This window comes from Cydia pomonella, chromosome 3 (assembly GCF_033807575.1).
Source record: "Cydia pomonella isolate Wapato2018A chromosome 3, ilCydPomo1, whole genome shotgun sequence".
Lineage (NCBI taxonomy): Eukaryota > Metazoa > Arthropoda > Insecta > Lepidoptera > Tortricidae > Cydia > Cydia pomonella.
Genome location: NC_084705.1, coordinates 27,981,879 through 28,005,672, shown reverse-complemented (window position 1 = coordinate 28,005,672; position 23,794 = coordinate 27,981,879). Strand labels below are relative to the sequence as shown.

The window sequence follows — 23,794 nt, the reverse complement described above, 5'->3', positions numbered from 1 at the left end:
TAATAATATATTTCGGTTGTAGCAATTATTTTTATTTAAGTAAGGGTTCAACTATAATATTTATACTTATTATATATTATAACAAATTTAAACACAATTTTAGTCACGAAATTAATCTACCAAGTCACGATATTATTATCTCATGACAACATTATAAAAAAAGTTAGCGTCAGCCATTACTTGTCAACGAGTCGTGGCCGTGGACTGTCTGCCGGTTTTATCTCATCAACGCCTCACACCATATTCCAACCATGAGTGCCAAATTGTTAGAGTACCGGGAAGCCATAGAACGTCAATTGAGCGATAAAAGCAAGCCATGGACCAAAACTTTCGAGCAACTGGAATCGAAAACCGGCGTGAACAGACTGTACCTTTTCGTCGGTGAGCCTTTTTTTCTTTAGCGTTTATTTATATCCTTAGCGGGTTTTGACGTTCTTTTGTGTTGGCAGGTCTGGTGGCGTTCACCGGTTTATATTTAGTGTTTGGATTCGGCGCTGAGCTGATATGCAACTCGATTGGTTTCGTGTACCCTGCCTACATGTCCATGAGGGCTCTGGAGTCGCCTTCGAAGGATGACGACACAAAGTGGCTGACATACTGGGTGGTGTACGCGTGCTTCTCGGTCGTGGAATACTTTTCCGATTTCATCGTGGGATGGTTCCCGCTCTATTGGTTGATAAAGGTCAGTACATTTCCATATGTCACTAATTACATTACTCATCACTTTGATGCTAAATTTATTCTTTCAAAGATTGTGCAATAAAATTTACATGCCTACAAAATTTAAATAGCATTAAGCTCACTTTACTTTGTTGTTCAATTAATCAGTAATATGTAAGTAAACCTTTAAAGTATGAGAAAAATAAATATTGATTACATCAAATAGAAAATAATTGTGTAGTTAAAAGGCAAATTTATCCCTAAAAGGGATTTCTTCCAGTTAACCTATACCTAAAAGAGTAATTAAAATCTATACCTACAGTAATTATATATTATTACACACTATAATATAAATATATATATTATGACTGCACACATCTTTCTACCTGTCATTAGGTTCTTTGTCTGTGAGTAATACATTCCTGTGCATTTCTTCAATATTACATTCCTATGCATTAGGATTTCTGGTTATAATTTACAGAAAAACTATTAACAATACAATGATGTAGATGTGTAATATCCCTTAAAGATCACAAACTTGATTTTAAAAGCTGACAGAATACCATACTATGTTTGTATTGTACATGTATCAACTGTTAGTTGTTATTCTGTAACATTGTCCAGTTTGTTCGAATTATTTATCACATTCTATTTTTTAAAAGTGTTAGCTACTCCCAAAAAATTCATGTTAAATACAACAAAACAGGTTTTAAATGTGACACAGGGGAACACAACCACGGCGATGAGCAACATAAATGTACCATATTATGTAAACATACAATTAATGGATAATAAATGAAATAAAATAAAAAATCTGACAACCTGTCTGGCCTAGTGGGTAGTGTCCTTGCCTATGAAGCTGAAGGTCCCGGGTTCAAATCCTGGTAAAGGCATTGGTGTGATGAGCATGGATATTTGTTCCTGAGTCATGGGTGTATTTATATATTATACATACATATAGATCAGTTTCTAAGTAGTATAATCACAACACAAGCCTTATTGAGCTGACTGTAGGCACTTAGTGATTATAATACCTATACTGGTGATAATAGGCTGAAATGCTGATGACGAGTAGGTATTCCTTTTTGTATGATATGTAGTGCTTAATATAAGCGATGGGCTGAATATTGCCGAATACAAATATTAAACCGAAAGTTTGGTTCATATCTTACCAAAAAGGATATTCGGAATTATTCAGTTTGTCTGTATCATTCTATTAAACCATTTGCAAATGTGTCAATTACGTTAGCAGCTAAGGATGCGATTCCCTAGAAACAAAAAGGTCAATAGGCGAGGGACTCCAACAAATTTTCATCACTCACCAAAAAAATCCAAAAATATAATGGATTCAACATATCTCATCATGTAATGACAACAACTTGGTTAAACTGCTGACCAGGAGTCTGACGAGACTGCAATGCACATCCTCTGTTCCTGTAGACCACTAATGTCAAAAAGAATTACCGACCTAGGGTATTGCAACCCTATAAGGTACAGAATATTACATTCCAAAGAATCTGGAACTTCCTGGATTCAACGGGCATTAGTAATGAACTTTAAAGGGCTGTCACAATAGAACACTGATTGGTCGAAGTGGCACTCAAACGCCCACAACACCCCCAATAATAAGAATCTTCTGAAAAAAAGTTTTGAAGGAACTTACACTTTACAGTGTTGCAACAAGATAAATATAATAAAAAATACTTGCCGAATGATTGGCACTTTAACTAAATGATTCGGCCGAATACGAACATTGGAAACTTGCCGAATACCGAATAAGGTGTCCATAAATTACGTCACAATAATTTCATGATTTTTTATGACCATGATTTGTGACGTAACATTTGCTACCAAGTTTGATTCTCTATACTAGACGCATGGCCGACTCTTATCAAAATGTTATCAGTATTACTCACTTAAGATAAATAATTCATTTTTGACTCTGAAACCTGATATGAGTTCTTAGACTTTTATCTAGTTTATATTGAAATCATAAATTACGGCCCGATTCGAAGAATGATTAAGACACGTTTAAGACCTTGGAAAGATCTTTAAAAGATCTATAGCTAAACGACATGTCAAAATTGACGTTTATTTCGATTCCGTTGTGATCCCAATAAGATTTATCTACGATATTTCTAACGTCAAAGTGACATTGGTTGCCCGAATCGAGCTGCTTCTGTCAATTATACGACATACAAACGATATCTAAATGAGAACTTATCTAAACCGGAACTTATCGTTATCGTATCTCATTCATCAAATCGGGCCGTTATTTAATTATCTTAACAAGTATGTCATTACATTTGTTAGTTTAGCCATTAGTAAACTAAATAACCATTATGTATTTGAATCAATGGTCATTATGGTTATGAGTAGACCATATCGTGTGGTCTGATAAGTATTGAATCAATATATTTATAGGTATCGGTTTTGGTCGAATTCCGATAACTTCGACGTATACTGTACTTAACGTTTATATACCTATTCAATGAAAATAAATAGTATTATTTACAGTTTTCAAGTACTACGTTTACGGATTTTTAACCCATTTATTAATAAACATCGATAACATTATGAAACTTTGGCAAAAAATATATTTATTAGGGTTAGGATAGCTTAGTATGTCAATAGTCGGGCTTGGCATGGGAGCCTTCCTCTAAGTATATTTACACCATTTTATTGTCGTTGTTTTCGTAACGTAAATAACGTTTATTTTACTTATTCAGGTGTAAATTTAGTCACCTGCAATAATTTGTCGGGTAAATATATAATAGGTCATACTGAGCAACTTTTACTATGGGACCAACCCCAAAACCGCGTAAAAAAAATTGGACACTCCCGTATGAAATATTAACATCAGCCAGCCAAAATGTATGGGAAAGTCAATTTTTTTCTCCGAATTCGGGGTTGGTCCTATAGTAAAAGTTGCTCTGTATGACCTGTATATTCACCCCGTAAAATATTGCAGGAGACTAAATTTACAAGGTAGAGTAAACTACCCAATATTGGCCAGCTATTGTTGTAGGAAAGTAACCACTATTGCCTTAAAATAAGTTTTAATGTAAGTAAAGCGGGATAACATACGTACAGTGTACCACCTATGCAACTAGCACTTGATGTTGTTGATGAGGTTACGTCAGGTAGTGACGACCACTTCACACTCCACCGCGACTCTGTTCGCACGTATCTGACGTATCCGGCGCGAGGCCGTGGCTCATAATGAAGTCACTCTTTTGATTGAAAACGACGGATTCGCGTCAATACGATCTTTGATACATCTTTATTAATACCTAACGTAGAACCCCGCTAATCCGATCGGGCAAAACCGTCCGTTGACGGATTACAGAGATATTTTTTATGGTACCTATAAAAATAATAATTTATAAAAAAAATATATATAAAAACAAAAAACCCGACTGCACACTAAAAAAGAGGAAAACAAGCCCCACAAGAATATTGTTGTTGATGGTAAGTATCGCAGGCAGGGACCAACAGAGGGTTACTTATAGTCATTTTGGTTGTTGGTCCCCGCCTGCAATACTTACCATCAACAACAATATTCTTGTGGGGCTTGTTTTCCTCTCTTTTATATATATATATATATATATAAAAGAGTTAAGGGAGAAGTCGATGAAAATTTTAAAATTAAAAAGCCGGATAACAAAAATATTTACACGGATAATATCGCGCATAATGACTTTAAAATACATCCCGACCGTTGTCTCCCGATGACCACACACGCTTTAAAACTAAAGAGTTAAAAACGTCGGGATCTACGCGATATAATCCGTTTTAGTTTTATTTCATTAGTAGATAAATATCGTGGTAACTGAAGACAATTATTTTGTTTAAAAATCATATCCAAAGAATTTAAATAAAGTCTCCATTAGACATGGGCGCATTGCATGCTGAAATTGCTGTAATGTATCGGATGCTGCCAAGGTCTAAATCAGAGCCACTTTATTTTATTGTCTAGATGAGTAATCTGCACTTTAGTGCTGCATTCTTAAATTAATTCACTGTGATAGACACTGCTAACTACTTTTCATTTTGCTATGTTGCCGAATATTTTAATAATACCTAAAGAAAGCATGATCTTGCTCATCTACATTTGCCTTAAATTAAAAAGGGCGACTTGAACTGGCAACTGCGCTCCTAACAGGCCATAGGTACTCGCTATAGGTAATGACTCCTTAGTAGAATGTTGCCAAAATCCACAAAGTTACGTTAATTGCATTTAAAAGTGGTTGTCATCTTTTACCTTGGAAGAACCCGAATTAGATCACGTTATTACTGACTGTTGCCTTTACAATCTTCAACTATGATCCACAGTGCATCTTCATCATATGGTGCTACCTGCCCGGGGACCTGAACGGCTCGCTCATCCTCTACCACCGCATCATCCGCCCCTACTACCAGAAGCACCACTCACAGATCGACGCCGCTGCCAGCGCAGGTAAACTCAACTATCTTACATAAACCATCATTGGCCTTCTATAGCAGACGATTTGTGGTGAAACACTCGACCGCTTTTGGTGGCTGAATAGACCAATGCACTGATGATACCATACTTGTGGTTGGACATCATAATTTTCTGTTTTTCAATGATAACTTTTTATGATTGAGATAGAGAATCGTAAAATTTGGGAGGGATAGTTGTGAACAAATTCGCAAGATCCTTACTAAATTTCATAATGTTTTTGTTTGTACAGTAAAAAGTTATCGTCGAAAAACAGAAAATTATCATGTCCAACAAGGTTAGCGTCGTTCCACAGTGCGAATCAATTCCTTTCCTAATGCATGAGTACCATGCATTCTCTTTCTTGCCCGTTAGACAGTGCCTCGGGCAATAGTGAGCTGAGTGCATATGAACAGTTGATTTAAATACAATGCATAAACTCTGCATAAGTATAGGGAAGGTAAAATAAATAACCGATTTTACCTATACCTAGGTATACAGTATATAACACGTCAAAGAATAATTTTAATTCTTACAATAATTAGCAAGCGAAAATTCTACAATAGAAATGATTTAAAAAAATACCCATTGAGCATAGCGAGTCTTCAATGTAACTTTGCTCTCACCTTGCACATAAGTATATAACTTTTTCAGATCAACAGCAAGAACATATAGAGGTAAAAATATAACATGAAGATAATGATTACATTTACAAATTACCCAATATATTATAATGTTTGTATTAGACTCCGAATTATGAAATGAGAATTAGTAGCAGTGTGTTCCTCGTTGCCTGCGGCGACTAAAATATTGGCAACCTCGAACCGAGTTGTCTAGTAAATTATATGCATTTAAATTGACAACAATAAATCATAAAACGTAAATTTAATTTTCAGTTGCGAACGCCGTAAATAAGAAAGTAGATAAAGCCTTTGCGGCCATTACCAAAAAAATTGACGAACTGCATACTGACTAATGTCAAAGGTACTTGGTGCACGGTGTTGGTTCTTGTGACGGTCTTGTCTCGTACATTTAAAAACATGGGAATAAGCATAGTCCTATCTGTAATGGTTTTTGGTGTATTTTGTTCATTCCATCAAAAATATCATGGGTTACCTCACAAGTCAATCCACACAGACGTATAATGAAGACATACATATATTTTTTACATAAATGCAATTAATAAAATCTTAGACCTACCTAAAGTTGGTTTAATACAACACACACAATTAAATAAATAGAAAAGTAAAGAATCAGATATATTTTAGCACAATATAAGACTTGTTACAATCTGAACTCCTAACAATAGAATTTATAAGCATCTAATAGTTATGCTAGTACAGATATGGTCAGAATTATTACGTTATAAATAAAACTACTTAAAGCTTGTACAGTCACGTCTGAAAATATCGGTACCTATGAAAAATGTGCCAAAAATATGAATACAATGCGTTAATATATGGGCAATAAAGTCGTGTATACATATTTTTGGCACTTTTTTCGTATCGATATTTCCAGACGTTACCGTACGTATATGTAAGTATAATACATTTTACAAAGCCAGTAGGTAAAAACATATTTGATCATAATATATTTGACATATTGATCAATCTACCGAGCTACCTATCGAAACTTTTTTTCCCGTAAAAATGAATTAATAATACACACAAAATTGTTTTTCAGAACTTGAGGACATTGTCAGGAACCTAAACAAAAACATGGGCAAAACTTTAGACTCGTTCAGCAAAAAGTTGCAAAATCTACATGCCGACTAAGCGCAAGGTACAGCACCTTTTCGGTTCTGCTTTCCACGAGGGTTTTGTCTATGGTTTTCTATGTCTTATTTTGCAAACAGACAAATATTAGATGTACATTTGGGTCTATAACCTTCCAAAATTTACCTTTAATTTGAGGCGATAAAAAAGATACATACATGACTGAAAACTTATTAAAAACTAAGCATAGTGCAAGTTAGGTACTTATTGTTTGTTTCCATTCGCCTTTTTAGGGTTCCGTACCAAAAAGGTACAATTAACTATGGAAAATGCCCAATATGAAGAGGGGGCAAAATTTCAAAGACTAGTGACTAGGTTTTGTGGGGTATCATTTGAAAGAGCTCAAATTGTACATTCCAAAACAATTATTATGATTATTAGAGAATTATCCTCGAAAAACCAACGTACGTGCAAATTACGTCGCGCAAATTAGACAATAAAAAAAAACCGCAGGACAATCAATTCTGTTGGATAGGTAAATATTTTAAATAACTTTAGGGGTCCAACAACAAGGTTATATTATGTATGTATTTTAGATTGACTCGCAAGTCACTCTTCCTAACGAGTATATAATCACAAATTAAAAGCCAGTAATGTAGTAGGTTACTTTTAGTAGTAGGGTACTTATTGTTTTTCAACCTGTTTAGACGCATTTATAATAATTTATATTTCGTTTATTTATTGTTCATGTTTGTAGGTTTACAATAGGTATTTTAACTAAAACAGTGTGTCCACCACAAACCCTGTCAGAGCACTAAATATTAAATACCTAGAAAAAAAAAATAACATGCAATATTTACACCACCATGCAAAAGGTTGATATATGTATAGACAATCACTCCTTTACAGTACCATTGAACCTCATGCCCAATGGTCACATATATGTTATCCTTTGTAAAACGTATATGTATATATTTGCATCAATTGTACAGAGAAAATAAAAAGAGCGATACCAGCCGCTTTGAACCCAGATGCAGCGAAAATGAGAGTAGCGAAAAAAGTATCCGTATCAAAACCGGACGATTATGAAACTGAGGTCCAGAAGTTAGTGCATGACACTCAAATCAAATTGGATAACCTGAAGAGAAAACTTATGTAACCCCCAAGACTTAGCTATGATGTTCCGTGTATGTTTTTTGTTTTGTTTTGTCGCCGTAGACGTAGTTGTACCATAGACGACACCCAGTTTATACTCGTACTAATATCGTAGTGAACTGAATTAATAGATTTGCTAGTTGAGCAAGATTTTGTTTTGTGACCATCACTTGCTATATGGGCATTTTCTAAAAATGTACTTTTCCTTTATTTAGAAAAACCATCAAGTTTTGGGTTATTTTTACTCAGAATCATGAAGAATATCGATATAAAAAGGAAAAAAAATTACAATTTTTTTGACGCATTTTCACATACAAAAAATCTGACACGTTGAATAAAAATCTGCAGACACTTCTTTTCTTTTTTTCAATCAATTGTCTTCGTGATTTGGAGTTGATATAACCCCAAAGTTGTTACTTTTTCGAATTAAAGTAAATGGTATACATTTTTATGAACAAATTAAATTACAGAAAACCAGTGTCAAAAAATGGAATTGAAATAAAAGACCATTACCATTTTCGACTTGTCCCAAACTATTTTACAACAGTTTAATCTAAACTCCGATTATTGAAAACAGATTTGACTTCTTTTGATTGCCTGTTGACAATTCAAGCACGGTAATATGTATGTTCATCTGCCTTTATGGTATGAATACGAATTCTTGCCCGACCATGCACTTCTAGGAATTGAGTTGCCAGTTATAGAACGTAGTCTATTATATTTTTTCACCGTTTTTTTAAAAGGGGATGAATTATTTTAGACATTTAGATCATTCGTTTATTTCTACTCATACTTATTTTGAAAAGTCCCTATAAAATTGAACGTAACCAAGAATGTCCCATATTAACCCGATGACTGGTTTTAGGTAAAAAGGATTAAAGCAGTAAAGTTCATACAAAATTTAATGGTAAGTGAATTGATTGAAATATAAAAGTTGCTTTTTAGATATGCTTAAAAAAACTATCTGGTCGGAAATAACAATAACTAACAACGTCCAGGACTTAAACATACTAGTAAAATATTGATAACACTACATTGTCCAAATAATGCACTAGAAAGTATATTTACAAATAACATACAAAGTTACGTGTGTGACTAAGGCTTTATAACAGTAAATAATGTATAATTCATCATAATCATTGTATCATATATTTCGTGCCATCCACGATGACGCGCAGATTTGTCAAATCTAACCTTTAATACCATGACAATACGAATTAAGGCACGCGTCGTCGTGAATGACACGATCTATAACATCTTTAGTGTTTAATTGTAGGTAGTTGTAGACAGGGACCCGTCCACCCCTTCTCAGAAAAAAAGCATTTAAATGGCTTAGCCGTTCATCGAATAGCCCCGACGATTGGCTTTCCCTTTGAATGGCTTACCGGGTCATTTGACTTAGCTTTAGGAAGGTGTTTCCCTTTCAGAGATACCCCTTCAAAAAACCCTCGAAGGGGATACCGGACCGGTCCCTGGTTGTAGATAGTAATATTTACTGCGTTGCTTATGTCTTGCACTAACTCTGGGACTGACGCCTGAAATGATTATTTTCTGCCAGAAGTTTAGCTGTACCAAAACTAAAGAGCCAATCGTGTCTTGTAAATAGTATTTAGGTTATCGCTTTTAACTATATTTTTTTTATAACAATATTGATTGAAGGGCTAGTGAACTTAATAATATCTTTTAATATAGACTTTCACTTCAGCCCTATTTATAAACAGTCAGCTGCAGAGAGTTTAATCCCCCCTCCCCCCTGCGAACAAATTACTAAGCAGGGGGGCGGGCCAGTTATCTCTGCAGCGGACTATTAACTGGCCTTTCTAACGTGGTAGTACTAACGGTGCTAACCAATCATAAACGATAACCTTTTTCGATTTTTTTCGATAGCGATTTTTTTCATTGTTCTAATATATCGGTGTTTTAAGTCTTATTAAGCAGTGCCTGCGATAATGGTGCTTGCTTAGCGGCTATGGGGAGATATTCAAGGGCGTCGCCAGCCCATCGGCTACGGGACGGGGGGGCAGTTCATATGGCCAATGGCCAAGGGGAAGGGGGGAGGGGCATGCATAAAGTTAGACATTTCGTTCTCTAGGAGGAGGCGGAGGGAGCAGGGGGGCAGCTCTCCCCCCCCTCTTGTCGACGTCACTGAAGATAATAATATTGCTTATTTTATCGGTATAGATTTTAAATAGGACCTAAAGAAGTTTGTCGGTATTTATCACATTTTCACCTCCGACACATCACATAGCCATTAGGACACAAACGATATCATCACATACTTGGGTATCACTTAAAAATGAAAGTTTTGGTACGGCTCGATTTTTATTGTGTTGTCAAATTTTTTTTTCGTTAGATTTGGATAAAATTGGATGGTTTCAAAATGTACGTAGTTTTCCTTATCCAATTTCCGTAACTCAGAGGAACTTCTTTTAGGACTTTCCGTTTATATTTTGTACAGAACAGGAAACTATCTATCCACTAGGGAATGCAACCGAGTAATGAAAAAACCGAGTATCGAGTTTAACCCTTTGTTAGGCATATTTAAGGGTGTCAGGAATTATGCAAAATGAACCGTTCGTTCTTCCTTCCCACATTGAAATAAACTTCAATTCATGTGGGAAATATATTCCCTCGGTCTTAACCGATGGTTTTTAACCGATGCAAACCGCAGTCGAGTTCGGTTAAAAACCGCGGTTTCGATTTTTTAATTTTGCTTCGAAAATAATGTATTTCTTAGAATACAATTTAAGTATTAAATCAATCATTTACGATCTCATTCAAGGTGCATATTATGTGGCTACCTAATTCTATAAAAAGGTAAGTATAACCAAAAGGGTCCCATCATGAGATTAAAAACCCACAATATATAGGAATACCTTTATATATATATTTTTTGTGGGAATAATACCTGAAAACGTTAATACCTGATGAGAGCCAATATTGACCAGTTGGAGTCCGGGGCTCAAATTTGACGTGATTTTTAATCTTAAACTGGAATTTGTCCTATAAAGTCCACGTCAGTTCCAAGTAGTCACGTCAAAGTCAGTTTTTGAGGGGAGTTGTATGTAATCATTGAGAAATATAAGTAAAAGAGTAGTAACTCCATACATCCGTTTTCTTACCAAAACGAGAGTTATTTCATAGTTGACATCTAACGTCAAGTAGTGGATTTATAAATACCGCTACTTGACACCAGATGTCACAAGTGTCGCGACTGACGAAAAATGTATTGCCAAATCAAGTTGCTCAGACCTTAAAGTTAGCGCTGAAAACAAAAATCAACTTTGCTCTCTTGTTTTAATAGCTACCTCATATCCGCGAGGTCCGCGAGAGAGGAACGACGCCCCAATGTCGGCTGTAACGAACGGTTAGTTAATAATCGTAGAGAACTTATGTATGTAGATAAAATAGTGTAGGTAATATGTAACTGTACATAATTAGCCATTAAAACACTCGATTTTTTTTAATTAACTCACTATATTCGTTTCTAAACCTGCACTCGTATTTTAATGCCTTCATTTTGTAGCAGTCTCATAAACTAAAATAATCCAAGCTTAAAATAAATAACGCTAAATATAGTCCTTGGTTCTCCATAACCCCGATTTTGCGCCTCTTCCAGCCAGTTGTTAAGAAAGGTGTCATAGTCGTCCTGGGCTTACCTCGCCCACGTTTCTCTGTCGGCATCCACTTGCTGGCTACGTTAGCCCACCGATCGATGCATGCGATAGACGTAGCCGGCCCAGTCCCATTTGAGCCTGGCGGTTTTTTTGCCGACGTCAGCAATGCGAGTACAGCGCAGCGTGGTGTTCCGGACGCGATCGTTCCTTTAACACCTAAAATGCTGCGCACCATAGCGCGTTGGCAAACCTTCAGTTTGGACTTCTGATTCTCTGTGAGTGACCAAGTTTGGGCACCGTAGATTAGGACAGGCAGTATACACATGTCGACGAGTTTTCTGTTTTCGCTTAAGAGACAGTGGAAGGTTTCCCTTCATCAGCTCTTTCATGGACCAGTAAGTACGTGGAAGAGTCCAGGCGTTATCAACCCGGCGTTCGACCTCTTTGTCTTGCTTGTCGCTGAAAGAGACAGGTTGGCCCAAGTAAATATACTCGTCAACATACTGTATATATAGTCTGCCCGTCTACCTCGACCCTACGTTTCTTGCTGTTGGTCGTCACTTGAATTTGTACGACCTGAAGGCTTGCATTGCTCAAATCTTGGAGCATTGGTTGTAGCTCCGCTTCAGACGAAGCAAATGGAACAATGTCGTTGGCGAAACGATGCTTTAATAATCCTGAATAGAGAAATATATATAAAAAACTGAATATATTTAGCTCATTCTTGTATCTCCATGTCACTTTGCTATCACAAAATCCAGAAAAACCACACGCGAAGAGTACTTTCGGTCGAGTCAGTTGATAAGACCGGTTGCACTAATTATAATTACCATGTATCAACTTGCAGGGTCAAAAACAAAATGATAAGCAAAATAAATAAATAACCTTTTTACAAAGCTTGTTTGTCGGTATTTCGAAAGCTGTTATTAGTTGTCGTATTTAGGTTAATGACTTTTAGGGACTTACGGCGTATGGCGGGAACACTGGGAATCCCTATTGTATAATAATTGAAGGACCCTAGAGAATACTCGGTTTGTGACCGAAATTCGGTTTCGAGGTCGTGTTTAGTCGATATAAAACCCGTTATCGGTTATTTTGTATTCTCTAATATTAGGTGGATATTAGAGAATACAAAATAACCGATAACGGGTTTAACGAAATCTGATGAAAAAAAACGACAACTCAATAAAAATCGGCCAGTATAAAGCTCGAAACACGGGGCGGGGCTTACCGCGAAAACCGAAATCCGAAAATTGCTGGGATCTTTCTCTTTTACTTACTAAGACGTAATTAGGACAAAAATACCCGCAATTGACGAACTTCGATTTTCGCGGTTATTAACCCACCTTTTATGAAGCGACGCGACGCGCGTCGAGTCGAATCGAAGACCGACGCGGCGTGGAGTGTTAATAGTGTGATTCTGATCAGCCGACCTAGCCAAAGGTGACAATCGCTATCGCTTCGACAACGAATCGCTTTGTGTCTCTCTATCACTTCCATATTAGTGCGACAGTCACACTTGCGTTTTTATGGCTACGGAGCGTAAGCGATTTGCACGTTGGCTACGCGGCCAGAAAATAATAGAATTGGGTTCGATTAAACACGAGTCGCGTCGGGTTGCGTCGCATCACGTTTTAATAATGTTTTCGGCCTTAATACATTGTCTAACATTTACATTGGCATTTTATTAAAACTTTTACCCAAACAACTTTTATGTCAGTAGAAAAAGGCGCGAAAATTATTATTTTTTATGGGACAATAACCCTTCGCGCTTACTTTTTTTCAATTGCGGCCAATAAACTTTTTTCTACTGACGGAAATTGACAGGCTTGACAGACTATACTTAAGACGTCTGTTACATTTGTGCTGTTTTATACCTGTGAACCAATAGTCTCGGTCAATAAAACCACAAGATACTGTTTGAGTCTGGTAGTAGTGTTCTGTTTATGTGTATGTGATAAAAGCAATTATTGTCATTAGGTCATACATATTTCATTCCCATTTATGCCCGGACACATACAGGCCAAAAATACAAATTTATTTTTGGAAAACATTCCTTACTTACCTAAGTACATACTTATCATCTTTTACAAAGAGTCTAAAAAAATAAAAATACAATCCAATAATCATTGACATTTATATATAAGGACGGGCCTTACGGTCAATAAGAATGGGGCCAGAACAGCGGTGTCACGCACACGAATTCGATCCAATCGTGCAGTCTAACGCCGCAACGCGATTGGTTGATCAGTTCGCAACACGCGCGCGATTGGTCACAACTAGTTGCGTTAGACTGCACGATTGGCTCGAATTCGTGAGTGACACCACTGAACTAGCACCATTCTTAGTGCCCGTAAGGCCCGTCGTTAGATATTTGTCAATGCCAACAATAGATATGCACTCAAGAAAAATTTACAACGTATTTTTGAGCCATCCTGTGTAGTAGAAGGTATTTAATTTAAAATCAATTTTATTAATGATATACTTGTATTTACAGCTAGCCGCGTCGTCAAGGATGCCGTCGGGAAGACCAACTAACCGATAAAAACAATCTCGGGAGCAAAAAGTACAAAAAACACGCACCCACTTTATTGCCGAGCTTGCAGCACAATCACGCCATTTATCCAAATATGTGTAAAGCACAGTACCTGTCAAATTAATTATTATTATTGACAGACGCCGTCAGCTGTGCAAAAATATTCTTAAAATATATTTCTGTATAGGTGCTTTTTTGATTAACTCGGCAAAAATGCTGCCACTGGCCAAATAAGGGTCAATTTCATCAGTAAGTTGACGATCACGGCTTCGAAAAAAAAAAGAAAAACACCTAGTTTTGACCTAAAAGTATTGTAACTTCTGTTATCCGATTTGACTATGCAATGGTAATTGGTTTATTTTCCATTTTGTTAAGGAAACCGTGTAATGTAAAGTAGTTAAGGATTTTTTACGATCGTAACTTTCTTCTATTATGTAACTTTTATTTAGTACCTAATAAAATCTTTAGTTGAATCTTTTCTTTTTGCCTGTAAGATCTTGATGGAGACGTTAATGTTAATCAAGGGCATATTTTTTATCGTTTCTAGATCTCTTAGTGGAATTGATTAAGTTTCCTGTTGTATACGCATTACATTTTTGCTCAAGGAATGTTAGTAGAGAACAAATTTATCTTTGGTTACAAGATGTTTTTAGGTAAGGGTGGTATTCCATCTGTCGAATTTTTGATCAAATTTGTATTTGCGTCTCACATTTTGCTTAATGAGAGAGTGATCAAAAGTTGGACAGGTGGAATACCACCCTTATGCAAATTTCCACATTTGACAGGCAAACTATACAAAACCATTTTTTTATATTTTGTATAAAAATTTATAGCAAGCATTTACATTATATTGTTATGCTAGTTCGAAGTTAGCTTTGGAGTTATATTATGCCATAAATGTTATAAAAGTTAACAGTTTTTCACATCAAATACCATGGTAGTGTGCCTTTGATGATTTGGCTGTCAAAATGTAATTTTATTGTAATGCACTTGGAGCGAGGAGTTTTAGTCCTGTCATTTTTCACGTAATAAAACCGAGTTCATTTATAAATAGATTTTTTATTTTTTCATCACCTTTGAACGTCAAAAACTGCGTGTGTGGATGAAAAATTTACCGCTATATGTGTGTTAAAAACACCACTTGTATAACCTGTCCGATTTCTAAGATCAAGTTCGCCATACATTTACTATAATAAATAAATAAATATTATAGGACATTATTACACAAATAGACTAAGTCCCACAGTAAGCTCAATAAGGCTTGTGTTGAGGGTACTTAGACAACGATATATATAATATATAAATACATAGAAAACACCCATGACTCGGGAACAAATATCCATGCTCATCACACGAATAAATGCCCTTACCAGGATTTGAACCCGGGACCATCAGCTTCGTAGGCAGGGTCACTACCCACTAGGCCAAACCGGTCGTCATCTATGGCGTACTTGATCTTAGAAAAACGGACAGACTGTACCACCAGTTTCATTTCGAACTAGAGCTTTTTGTCGTGACCGCCGTGTTTATTATATGCTATCAAAGTAAACCTTTCTTGCAAAAAAGGGTAATTTTATAATGAAGATGATTCTTAGCTACTGCTACAAAATACCTTTTAAAGACTACAGAACAATACTGCAGACCTAACAAAGTCGAAAGAGTTCGAAATTCAAACAATGTACAAGGTAATTGGTCCATACTGCATTTGTTAGCTATGCGGTATTGCACTATCCTCAAGTTCCCCAACGTTATGACACGTGAGTTTTGCGTGTGAACCTGCTCGTAAAACGCAGATTCAAGGCGAGTATAAAATCAAAAACAAATATATTTACACTATTTATTAAACTAACAATCTAAATAAAGTCTAAGAGGTAGCAGGAGCGCTGGCTGCCTTTTCAGCCTCCTTTTGTTGAGCAAGCTCCTCCGCCTGCCGGTTCCGCCATGCAGTCATGTAGGAGCGCGGGTGGATTGGGAAGAAGCCGGACAAACCTGTAATCAAGCATAAGTAAGCTTAAGCTCAAGCGTAGATAGGATCAATAATCAAAATCAGTTATTTTATGAAAATCATCATTCCTGTTTGTAAATATCATTACCAGATCCATAATTCTGATGGTAAATAAATATGAAATAACTTTTCTAGAGAGTGAGAAATTCATAAACATGGCATGATAATTAACAGAGGGTTAACGAATTTCTCAGTTTTAGCTTGGGCAAAAATTTCGGGAAATCCGGGACAGTAACATGCAATTCCAACTCCAGGAAGTGATTGACAGCCTGCCTGTTTCCGGAAGGGCATCCCTGCACTATATCTATATCTGGGCAAAAATGCTTTCGTATGTCTGGATGTTCTCTACAGGTCACAATTCGTAACCAATTCTGAAATTTTGTGAGCAGGTTCTATGATAAAATAGTATTTTGTCAATTCAGATCTTGGAAATTTTTCAAACGGCTGTGCTACAATATAGAATAGAAGAACCTTTATTCAAAATGCTTAATTTAAACTTAACTAATAGCACTGACATAGTATCATTATAAAGCGTCACTGAAATGGTTTCCACTCAGCTTCATGTCAAGGAACCTTTGGGGACCCCAACGCTGGTCTTCCGTGGTAATAAACACTTATTAAGTTTTAAGTTATGTTCACGAGCTCACACTCACAGAGCCACTAGTTTCTAAGGTGATTATATCACCGTATCCGCAACTGGATGTGGTGACAGTGTACAGCCATGCCTAAGTACAAAATTATTATTACTAACTAGGTACCCAAAATGATTTCTTATAATAAGGTAGAAAATCTGGTGTACAGTCAGCATCAAAAGTAGCGGATCAAACAAGGTTTCAAAAGAAATCTACCATTTTGTAAGAGCTTAAAAAAGTAATGGTTCTATATGTAGAATAATTAAGACGGTAAAATATAAACTTTTAAACGTAAATTTTAGAGATTTATTTATATTTGGAAAAGTTATACAGAATATCAGATACATTCGATGCATTGTTTCATCCGCTACTATTGATGCTGACTGTACCTATTAAGAATGATTTAGTTCTATCTTAAGGTATTTTAGAACTTTCTACTGTAACAAAATGTTGTTATAGCATGATTTTGGTTTATCTATATAATTTAAAACACGTAAAAAACTTACCTAATAACTCGGCTACTGGTGGTGTAACATGAGCCCCCTTACCAAGCCAGTACTTCAGTCTTTCAAGATTCAGGGCTACTAATTTCTCATTAAACACATTTGGCATTGGGTCAAAGGATCCTAATTGTTCAATCACCGGTTGTGTCGTCGTTCTTTTGCGCTAAAACAAAAACCATTCCTATAAGTTACTGCTGTGTCGATTTATAGTTATTTTAAGGTTTATTCGTAAAAATCCCTAAATTAACTATACATTTTATAGAGTATGGATAGGGATTCTTTCCAATAAACGTAAATCATACACACTAATAATAATGTACACTTACATGAGTTACGGAAATGTGAAAGAATGGCCTGTTAGTACAGCCATGTCGGACCAAACGTATAGATTTGGCTGCTTTGGCAAAGTACCGACCAGTTCCACTGGCTGGTGGCAGCGGCATTTTCTATACAAATACAATATTTAAATATATTTTTACGTAAAGCAATTTATAACCTCAAATTGTATAGATATTTGACAATGACAGCGAGGAGACGGGATGTTTTCCAATAGATACAAATTTGATCATAAAACGTATTGCAAAATTATCATTGAAATATGCATCTTATATGCTGCATTTAGAGCACAGATTTGAGAAACGCTTATTAGACTAACTTACGTAGTTCACATGATGCGTACACAATATGCTATTCTGGACATGTTTAAAACTGGTCAATTAAGGCTTCGTAGGTTCGTGTTTTTCTATCACTCTCACTCAGCGTAAGCGCGAGCGAGATATATTTATGGGTACCGATGGCGACCTTTCTTACATAATCTCATCTGTCAAAATGTTTCGGCAGGAAAAGCCTTTGCCTGAAATGAGGGTGATACCTACCGACTGGAATTGGTTTCATGGTATATTTAGGGGTCCCGATAGGCACCTTTCAGAGCGTCTGCCAAGCACTTCCGGCAAAAAATTACTGTCGTAATTTGCAGCCGACTCTTCTACCATTAAGGATAGAGCCAAAAGACATGCAATACAGTAAAAGTATTTTAGAAAATAAAACGAACTCTTGTGTGACACTGCTGCGCACTGTTACAGCGGCGAAAATTGATGCTTTAGCAGTTTACGGATCACTTGGCATTGGACAGTTCTAAGCTAAAAAATCAATTTCTTCGACTGTACATTAAAAAATAAGCTGTGCTCCTAATATTTTATTGCAGACGTATTGCTAACTTATTTACCTACAGTCAGTTCTGCTGTAATCAGTAGGTACATATGGAAAGATATTTTGTCATAATACAATCGGCATAGACTTGTAGCAATTGAATAGCTCTAGCATACGACTTTAAAATTTTAAATCATTAGTATCGTTCATCGTATTTAGTATTCGTAGAGTCTGGCAGCCCAGACTTCAATCTTCTATGAAATTATGACGTTTACTTAACGTTTGCACAGGGTGGGCTATCAAAATCGCTGCCAACTTAGCTTGGTCTGACTATTAAGTAGGTATAGTCAGCAATACCTGCTATTCACTTAGCACCTTTGCATATAAATTTCTACGCAGGGTGGGTACCTTTTCTCTGCAGCTGACTACAGGAGGACATAACATATTAGTCAGGCATAGAAACATAAAAACAAAAGCTCAAGTAGAAGTTATAATAGTGTGATTTTGTTTCTATGCTCGAGAATTCTACTTTCAAACTAGCCTCTTGTGCATCCTTGCGCAATAATCAGAAGGACGGGCATTTTTCTCTGCCACTCTAATTACGTCTTAGTGAGAGTAAAAGAGAAAGATCCCCGCAATTGGCGAATTTCGGTTTTCGCGGTAGGTCCAGGCAAGCAGTTTTGAATGAAGACCAACAGTATCTATGTTTAACCACCTAAAAGCCTCTGTATATATATGTAAATTAATTATAAGATGTAATGTTTTGAAAAGATGTGTCCCGAGTCGAGTTTCTCGCCGGTCCCATATTGGGATACCCTCCTCCAATTTAGGGGGGATTTAAATCATCACGGGCACCTCTGCAAAGAGCCGGCTTAGCTTTACTTGACGTTCATAAGCGCATTGTAATATGCCTTATTTATCTTTATTGTGGACATACATCGCGTGTAGACATTTGTTTCAATTTAAACAATATTCTAAGCTTTTAGACTACTACACAATAGAAAAATTCTAAGAACATAAATCTTTGTATGACCTAAATATATTTATACATTAATCCCGTCCCAAGCTTGCTCTGACGTCCATATTATCGATAAACTTTACATCTCTCGACCATGGATTGATCGCGCAGTTTTGTGACGTTTCATTGTCAATTGTTACGCGCGGCAGTGGCGCCCGCGGCGTAGTGTCGTGGGCAGCTTTCATTCATTGGACCCGCAGGATGAATAGGGATGGGACACGAGTTATCTATAAACGTAAGATGCTTGTCGATGCCGCGTAGATTTGGTGACACTGCATTTTGAATTGTTATGCGCGGCATTGAATGGGACATTGTCTATGGATAAATCGTGTAGGTTTGATAACGTGAATTTTTTTCTCAGCCATAGATATTATAGGCTGTAATTTCTATGGTATCTGCCATTCAGCAGATTGTTCTAATTTTTCTCTAGTTTTTTTTTGCTTATACTTTTATAGGCCAACCAGCGTTTGATGGAAAACCAATATTCGAGAAACATTGTCATGTTTCAAACGACGGATACCATTGTTACAATAAGCAATAGTAACTTTAAAATATTTAAAAATAATACATACGACCCGAATATGTACCTATGGGGCCAAATACATTCTACGACTCTTCCCTTTCCGAACAAACTCTAGAGCGGTTAATAATATCACAACTAGTCGTGTTTAACAATCAAAATGATGTCCATGATTTAATAAAAACTTTTCCTTTGATCATAATTCATATAAACATTTTCTCTTCCCAAATCTTATCGACACATATTACCACATCCCTAAAACTTCCCAATCGCTACAAGCTGACCGACATACGTCGACCTTACTACAGACAAGGACGCACATACCCTAACCCCCGCCGAGAGACAAGGACGGAATCCGAATTGGGTCACGGGTCTACCGTCTTAGGCTGCCGAAAAGCGCTGAAGCGCTGAAACTGTTAAAATAAAAGCTATAAATAGATCTAGGTGAATGAGTGCGGGTGTATGAAATCCTGAATAAGGATTTCAGAAGGCTTTTCGGGAAATTGAACTGCATTGAATTGTTATCGGGGAAAGACGTTAATATTAAATGGGAATGGCAAATAATAGAGGTAAGGTTTGAGGAAGTATGGTTTGAGTTTGGGTCCGCAGCAAGCTCGGTTCTCCATACAAACGTAGTTGCGCTCTCATTTTAAAACGACTAGCTAGATTGCTCTGAAACTTTGTACTTACAATAGGATAAGGTATATCTAGTCCTGTTAGTTTATGTAGCTTCAGATACCATAGTTAAAAAAATACAGCAAATTTAAATTTTTCATACATAACTTGTTTATGCTTTATTTCGTTTGTTTTATAAACTGGAGCTATATAAATTATTTCACAACTAGATATACCTCATGTCATTATATGTGCAAATTTTCATTACAATCCAACACGTAGTTTTAAAATGAGTACGAAACTCCGTTTGTATGGGAAGGTGAAATTCGAGCTTACCGGGCCAGATCAGGGAGGCTTATTCTAATTATAATAACAGGATATGAATATGATTTGTCAGTGTCAACAATGCTGTTTCTGTTTGTTATGCTTAATTATGACATTTTTGATAAAAAATAACCTGCTTGTGTTTGAAGAATACCTTACCTTACTTGCATTTAATAAAATATTGACATGGAGAGAGCCAAAAATATGTGACAACGAGAGTAACGCGACATAGACAATAAGGTTGTGTATATATATTTTTGGCACTTTGATCGTATCGATATTTAATACCATGACAGTACCAATGAGCTTTTCGGAACTTATGTACGAAATATCATTTGATATTTACCAGTCGCTTTTCGGTGAAGGAAAACATCGTGAGGAAATCGGACTAATCACAATAAGGCCTAGTTTACCCTCTGGGTTGGGAGGTCAGATGGCAGTCACTTTTGTAAAATTGCCTCCGCCAATTCTTGGGATTATTTGCAAAGCGGACCCTAGGCTCACATGAGCCGTGGCGAAAAGCCGGGACAAACGCTAGGAAGATGAGGTGAGTGTCAACAATGAAGTTTCTTGTTGAAGAAAATGTCAATTTTATAACATTTATAACTTTCGCGTTTTCGCGATATTTACCTATTTATTAAAATACAGTGGTATTCTTATAAATAGTCGTAGCCCCACAACCCGGTTATATGTAAATATGTTTTAATAAAGGAATGTCAATTTTGATAAACATTTACCTGTTTGGGCCTAAAGAATACCTTACCTTACTAGTATTTAATAAGATATTGCTGACTGTACATATTTTAGACCTCGACTGTACTATCTAATCCATTTGCCTAAGAGTCCGTCTAAGCTAATTTTGCATCGATATGAACAGAACAAAGTGAAGCAGTATCATTTTATACGTCATATTTTTATAGAAATTCGACATTGCGAGACATTTTAACTAAACATTCCTGGTAATATTTAGAAACTAAAATGTCATATAAAATTTTCTGGATTAGGCCTAGTTTCAGAGATAATTCAATGTTCTTCGAAATAATTCTTTCGCCAGAAGTCGGTACAAAACACATTTTTGACTGCGGTATTACCACTTTGAGGTCTAGTCTGGACATACCTATTGATTGACATCAAAAATTAAAAAAAAAATATTCGAGAGGCTACCCCCTTACAAAAAAAAACTTTTTTAGTTAATTTTAGGTTATGTGTTTATCAATAAAAAATACGTTTTATGTACAGGAGTGTTAAAAAAAAAGGAGAAAAAAAACAATTTGTTTTTTTTTTGTCGAATTTCACAAAAAGTCATATAACATTTTTTGCTTCTGTTGCCATCAGGAATGCACCGTTAAAATCTCTCGCAATGCTCACGGGCACCTTGTATACTTACATTGGTCCGACTGTATATGTCTGTTCATTCTGTCCAACGGCTGCTGTAAAGGTTTTTGTGGGGGTCGGAACCCATGGGAAACCCATGGAAACCCAGACACTTTTATGTGTGCCTTACACAGAAAAAGGAATAGCCCAAAGGCCCCCAAAAGCAATAATATTAATGACCGAAGCGTTAGCGAAGGATGGGATTTTTTTTATTATTTATTTATTTAAAAATTACTTATTACTATATGCAAAAATTTCGCCAAATTGAAGATAGTAGATTTTGCTTTTGTATGTCTGGGTCTTATCCTCTACAGGTCGCAATTCTTAATCGCTTCTCGTGAAATTTTGTGACCGTATTTTATAATTACATAGATTTTTCCAAATTTTCCAAAATGCGGAAATTAGCATAAAGGACTTAAGACCATTGTATGAGTTCAATGTGATAACGACTCGACGAACTATTTTTTACTTTTACTCAGGCGCGACTACAGGCAACTTGTACAATTTGTACTAGGTAAGCGCTTTATAACTTATCTTTAGTTATAATATCATTGCTCAAAAGGTAGACCGTGAATGCGGACAAGATCGTAGGGAGCCGTTGTTTGAGGGCAGCACAACCGGTCATTGTAGATATCCTTAGGGTTGGGAGAAGCCTATGTGCAGAAGAGGACATTTTTTGGGTGGTAATAATGATGATGACTTAGCCTCGTAAGTGGAGTTGGTATAAGAACTCGTGTCTTTTAAGTCTAAATTTGAATAACTCCAGTCGTTTTTGAGTGACTCTGCGCTTAAAAGCCTCTCTCTTAAGTCCCGATGCGAGTCTTTTATTGAGTTTTATAAGTGCAACTTAAAAGTACTCGAGTTTTCGAATAAAGACTTCGTCAAAAAATGTATCTATAACACAAAGGAAAATTGTTTTTTTTTTTTTGCATAACCCATGAATTGAATGTGGAGACAATGTCTTTTAGAAAACTTTTGTGCATAATTTGAGAAGGCTTATCTTTAAAAGGCTCAAGTCTTTATAAAAGACTTAGGTCTCAAGTTTTGAATTACCTATAATGTCTAGAGTCTGAAAAACTGAGTCGAGTCTTAATAGCAGAGGACTCAAGGACTTGAGTCTTAGCCAACTATTGTCACTGTGACAAGGTACGAAATGAGTCACAAATTAAATCTTTTGACTTTTACTTTTTTTACTTTTTAATCAAACACTCGGATGTGTGCAACCATTTTTATAAGTCGACGTCGCATTGATTTTCGCGAATAATAGCCTGCTTAAAATAGAAAAGTCGCTATTTAACTAACTAATAATTGGTTATACAGTGTGTCCCTAGCCATTGGACAAAGCCGAAATGTACATATGCATTAGGGTATTTAGAACCAGTGTACAAAGTATCATAACAACCGGTGTAGCGGTTTCGAAGAAATTAACAAATTACCATTTTTTACTTTGGAGCAGCCTGTATGTGTTAGTAGCTCCTAAGGTAATATCCTCAAAGAATAGTATGAAAC

At 36.2% G+C, this 23,794-nt stretch overlaps 2 protein-coding genes and 1 long non-coding RNA gene across 9 annotated transcripts in view; 1 reads left to right on the top strand and 2 right to left on the bottom strand.

Moving 5' to 3' along the window:
* Positions 1-23,794, bottom strand: part of LOC133516485 (uncharacterized) — a 469,629-nt gene that overhangs the window by 314,731 nt on the left and 131,104 nt on the right. Inside the window, exon 1 of one of the 2 annotated variants that reach the window (XR_009799236.1) lies at positions 13,760-13,770. The exons of the other annotated variant lie outside the window; for it this stretch is intronic. This is a non-coding gene — a long non-coding RNA (uncharacterized LOC133516485). Of the gene's footprint in view, positions 1-13,759; positions 13,771-23,794 lie in introns of those variants that run through there. 2 annotated transcript variants of the gene reach the window in all.
* Positions 162-15,196, top strand: LOC133516480 (receptor expression-enhancing protein 6). 6 transcript variants are annotated; one of them, XR_009799232.1, is made up of 6 exons: positions 162-381; positions 450-682; positions 4,996-5,119; positions 6,019-6,106; positions 8,858-8,899; positions 14,107-15,196. XR_009799232.1 is itself a non-coding variant. In XM_061849455.1 (6 exons), exons 1-4 carry the CDS (start codon positions 252-254, stop codon positions 6,895-6,897), a joined length of 579 nt encoding a protein of 192 aa, XP_061705439.1. In that variant the 5' UTR covers positions 162-251; the 3' UTR covers positions 6,898-6,904; positions 8,858-8,899; positions 14,107-15,196. The 6 variants fall into 6 exon arrangements, 5 of the variants coding, with proteins under 5 accessions (XP_061705439.1, XP_061705438.1, XP_061705440.1 ...); XM_061849455.1 differs by lacking the exon at positions 6,019-6,106 and adding an exon at positions 6,806-6,904; XM_061849454.1 differs by lacking the exons at positions 6,019-6,106; positions 8,858-8,899 and adding an exon at positions 11,297-11,359.
* Positions 15,969-17,814, bottom strand: LOC133516470 (small ribosomal subunit protein bS16m). Its single transcript, XM_061849430.1, has 3 exons — positions 17,612-17,814; positions 17,289-17,448; positions 15,969-16,134 (listed from the first exon to the last, which is right to left on the bottom strand). Exons 1-3 carry the CDS (start codon positions 17,726-17,728, stop codon positions 16,010-16,012), a joined length of 402 nt encoding a protein of 133 aa, XP_061705414.1. The 5' UTR covers positions 17,729-17,814; the 3' UTR covers positions 15,969-16,009.

What these genes read in the sequence shown, in the direction of transcription:
- LOC133516480 (XM_061849454.1), top strand. Translation starts at nt 252, where the DNA reads ATGAGTGCCAAATTGTTAGAGTACCGGGAAGCCATAGAACGTCAATTG. An exon ending in CGCTCTATTGGTTGATAAAG is followed by an intron (nt 683 to 4,995) that starts GTCAGTACATTT and finishes TATGATCCACAG; the next exon opens with TGCATCTTCATCATATGGTG. An exon ending in CGACGCCGCTGCCAGCGCAG is followed by an intron (nt 5,120 to 11,296) that starts GTAAACTCAACT and finishes TTGTTTTAATAG; the next exon opens with CTACCTCATATCCGCGAGGT.
- LOC133516470 (XM_061849430.1), bottom strand. Translation starts at nt 17,728, where the DNA reads ATGCCGCTGCCACCAGCCAGTGGAACTGGTCGGTACTTTGCCAAAGCA. An exon ending in TTCACATTTCCGTAACTCAT is followed by an intron (nt 17,449 to 17,611) that starts GTAAGTGTACAT and finishes TTTTTGTTTTAG; the next exon opens with CGCAAAAGAACGACGACACA. An exon ending in ACCAGTAGCCGAGTTATTAG is followed by an intron (nt 16,135 to 17,288) that starts GTAAGTTTTTTA and finishes GCTTGATTACAG; the next exon opens with GTTTGTCCGGCTTCTTCCCA.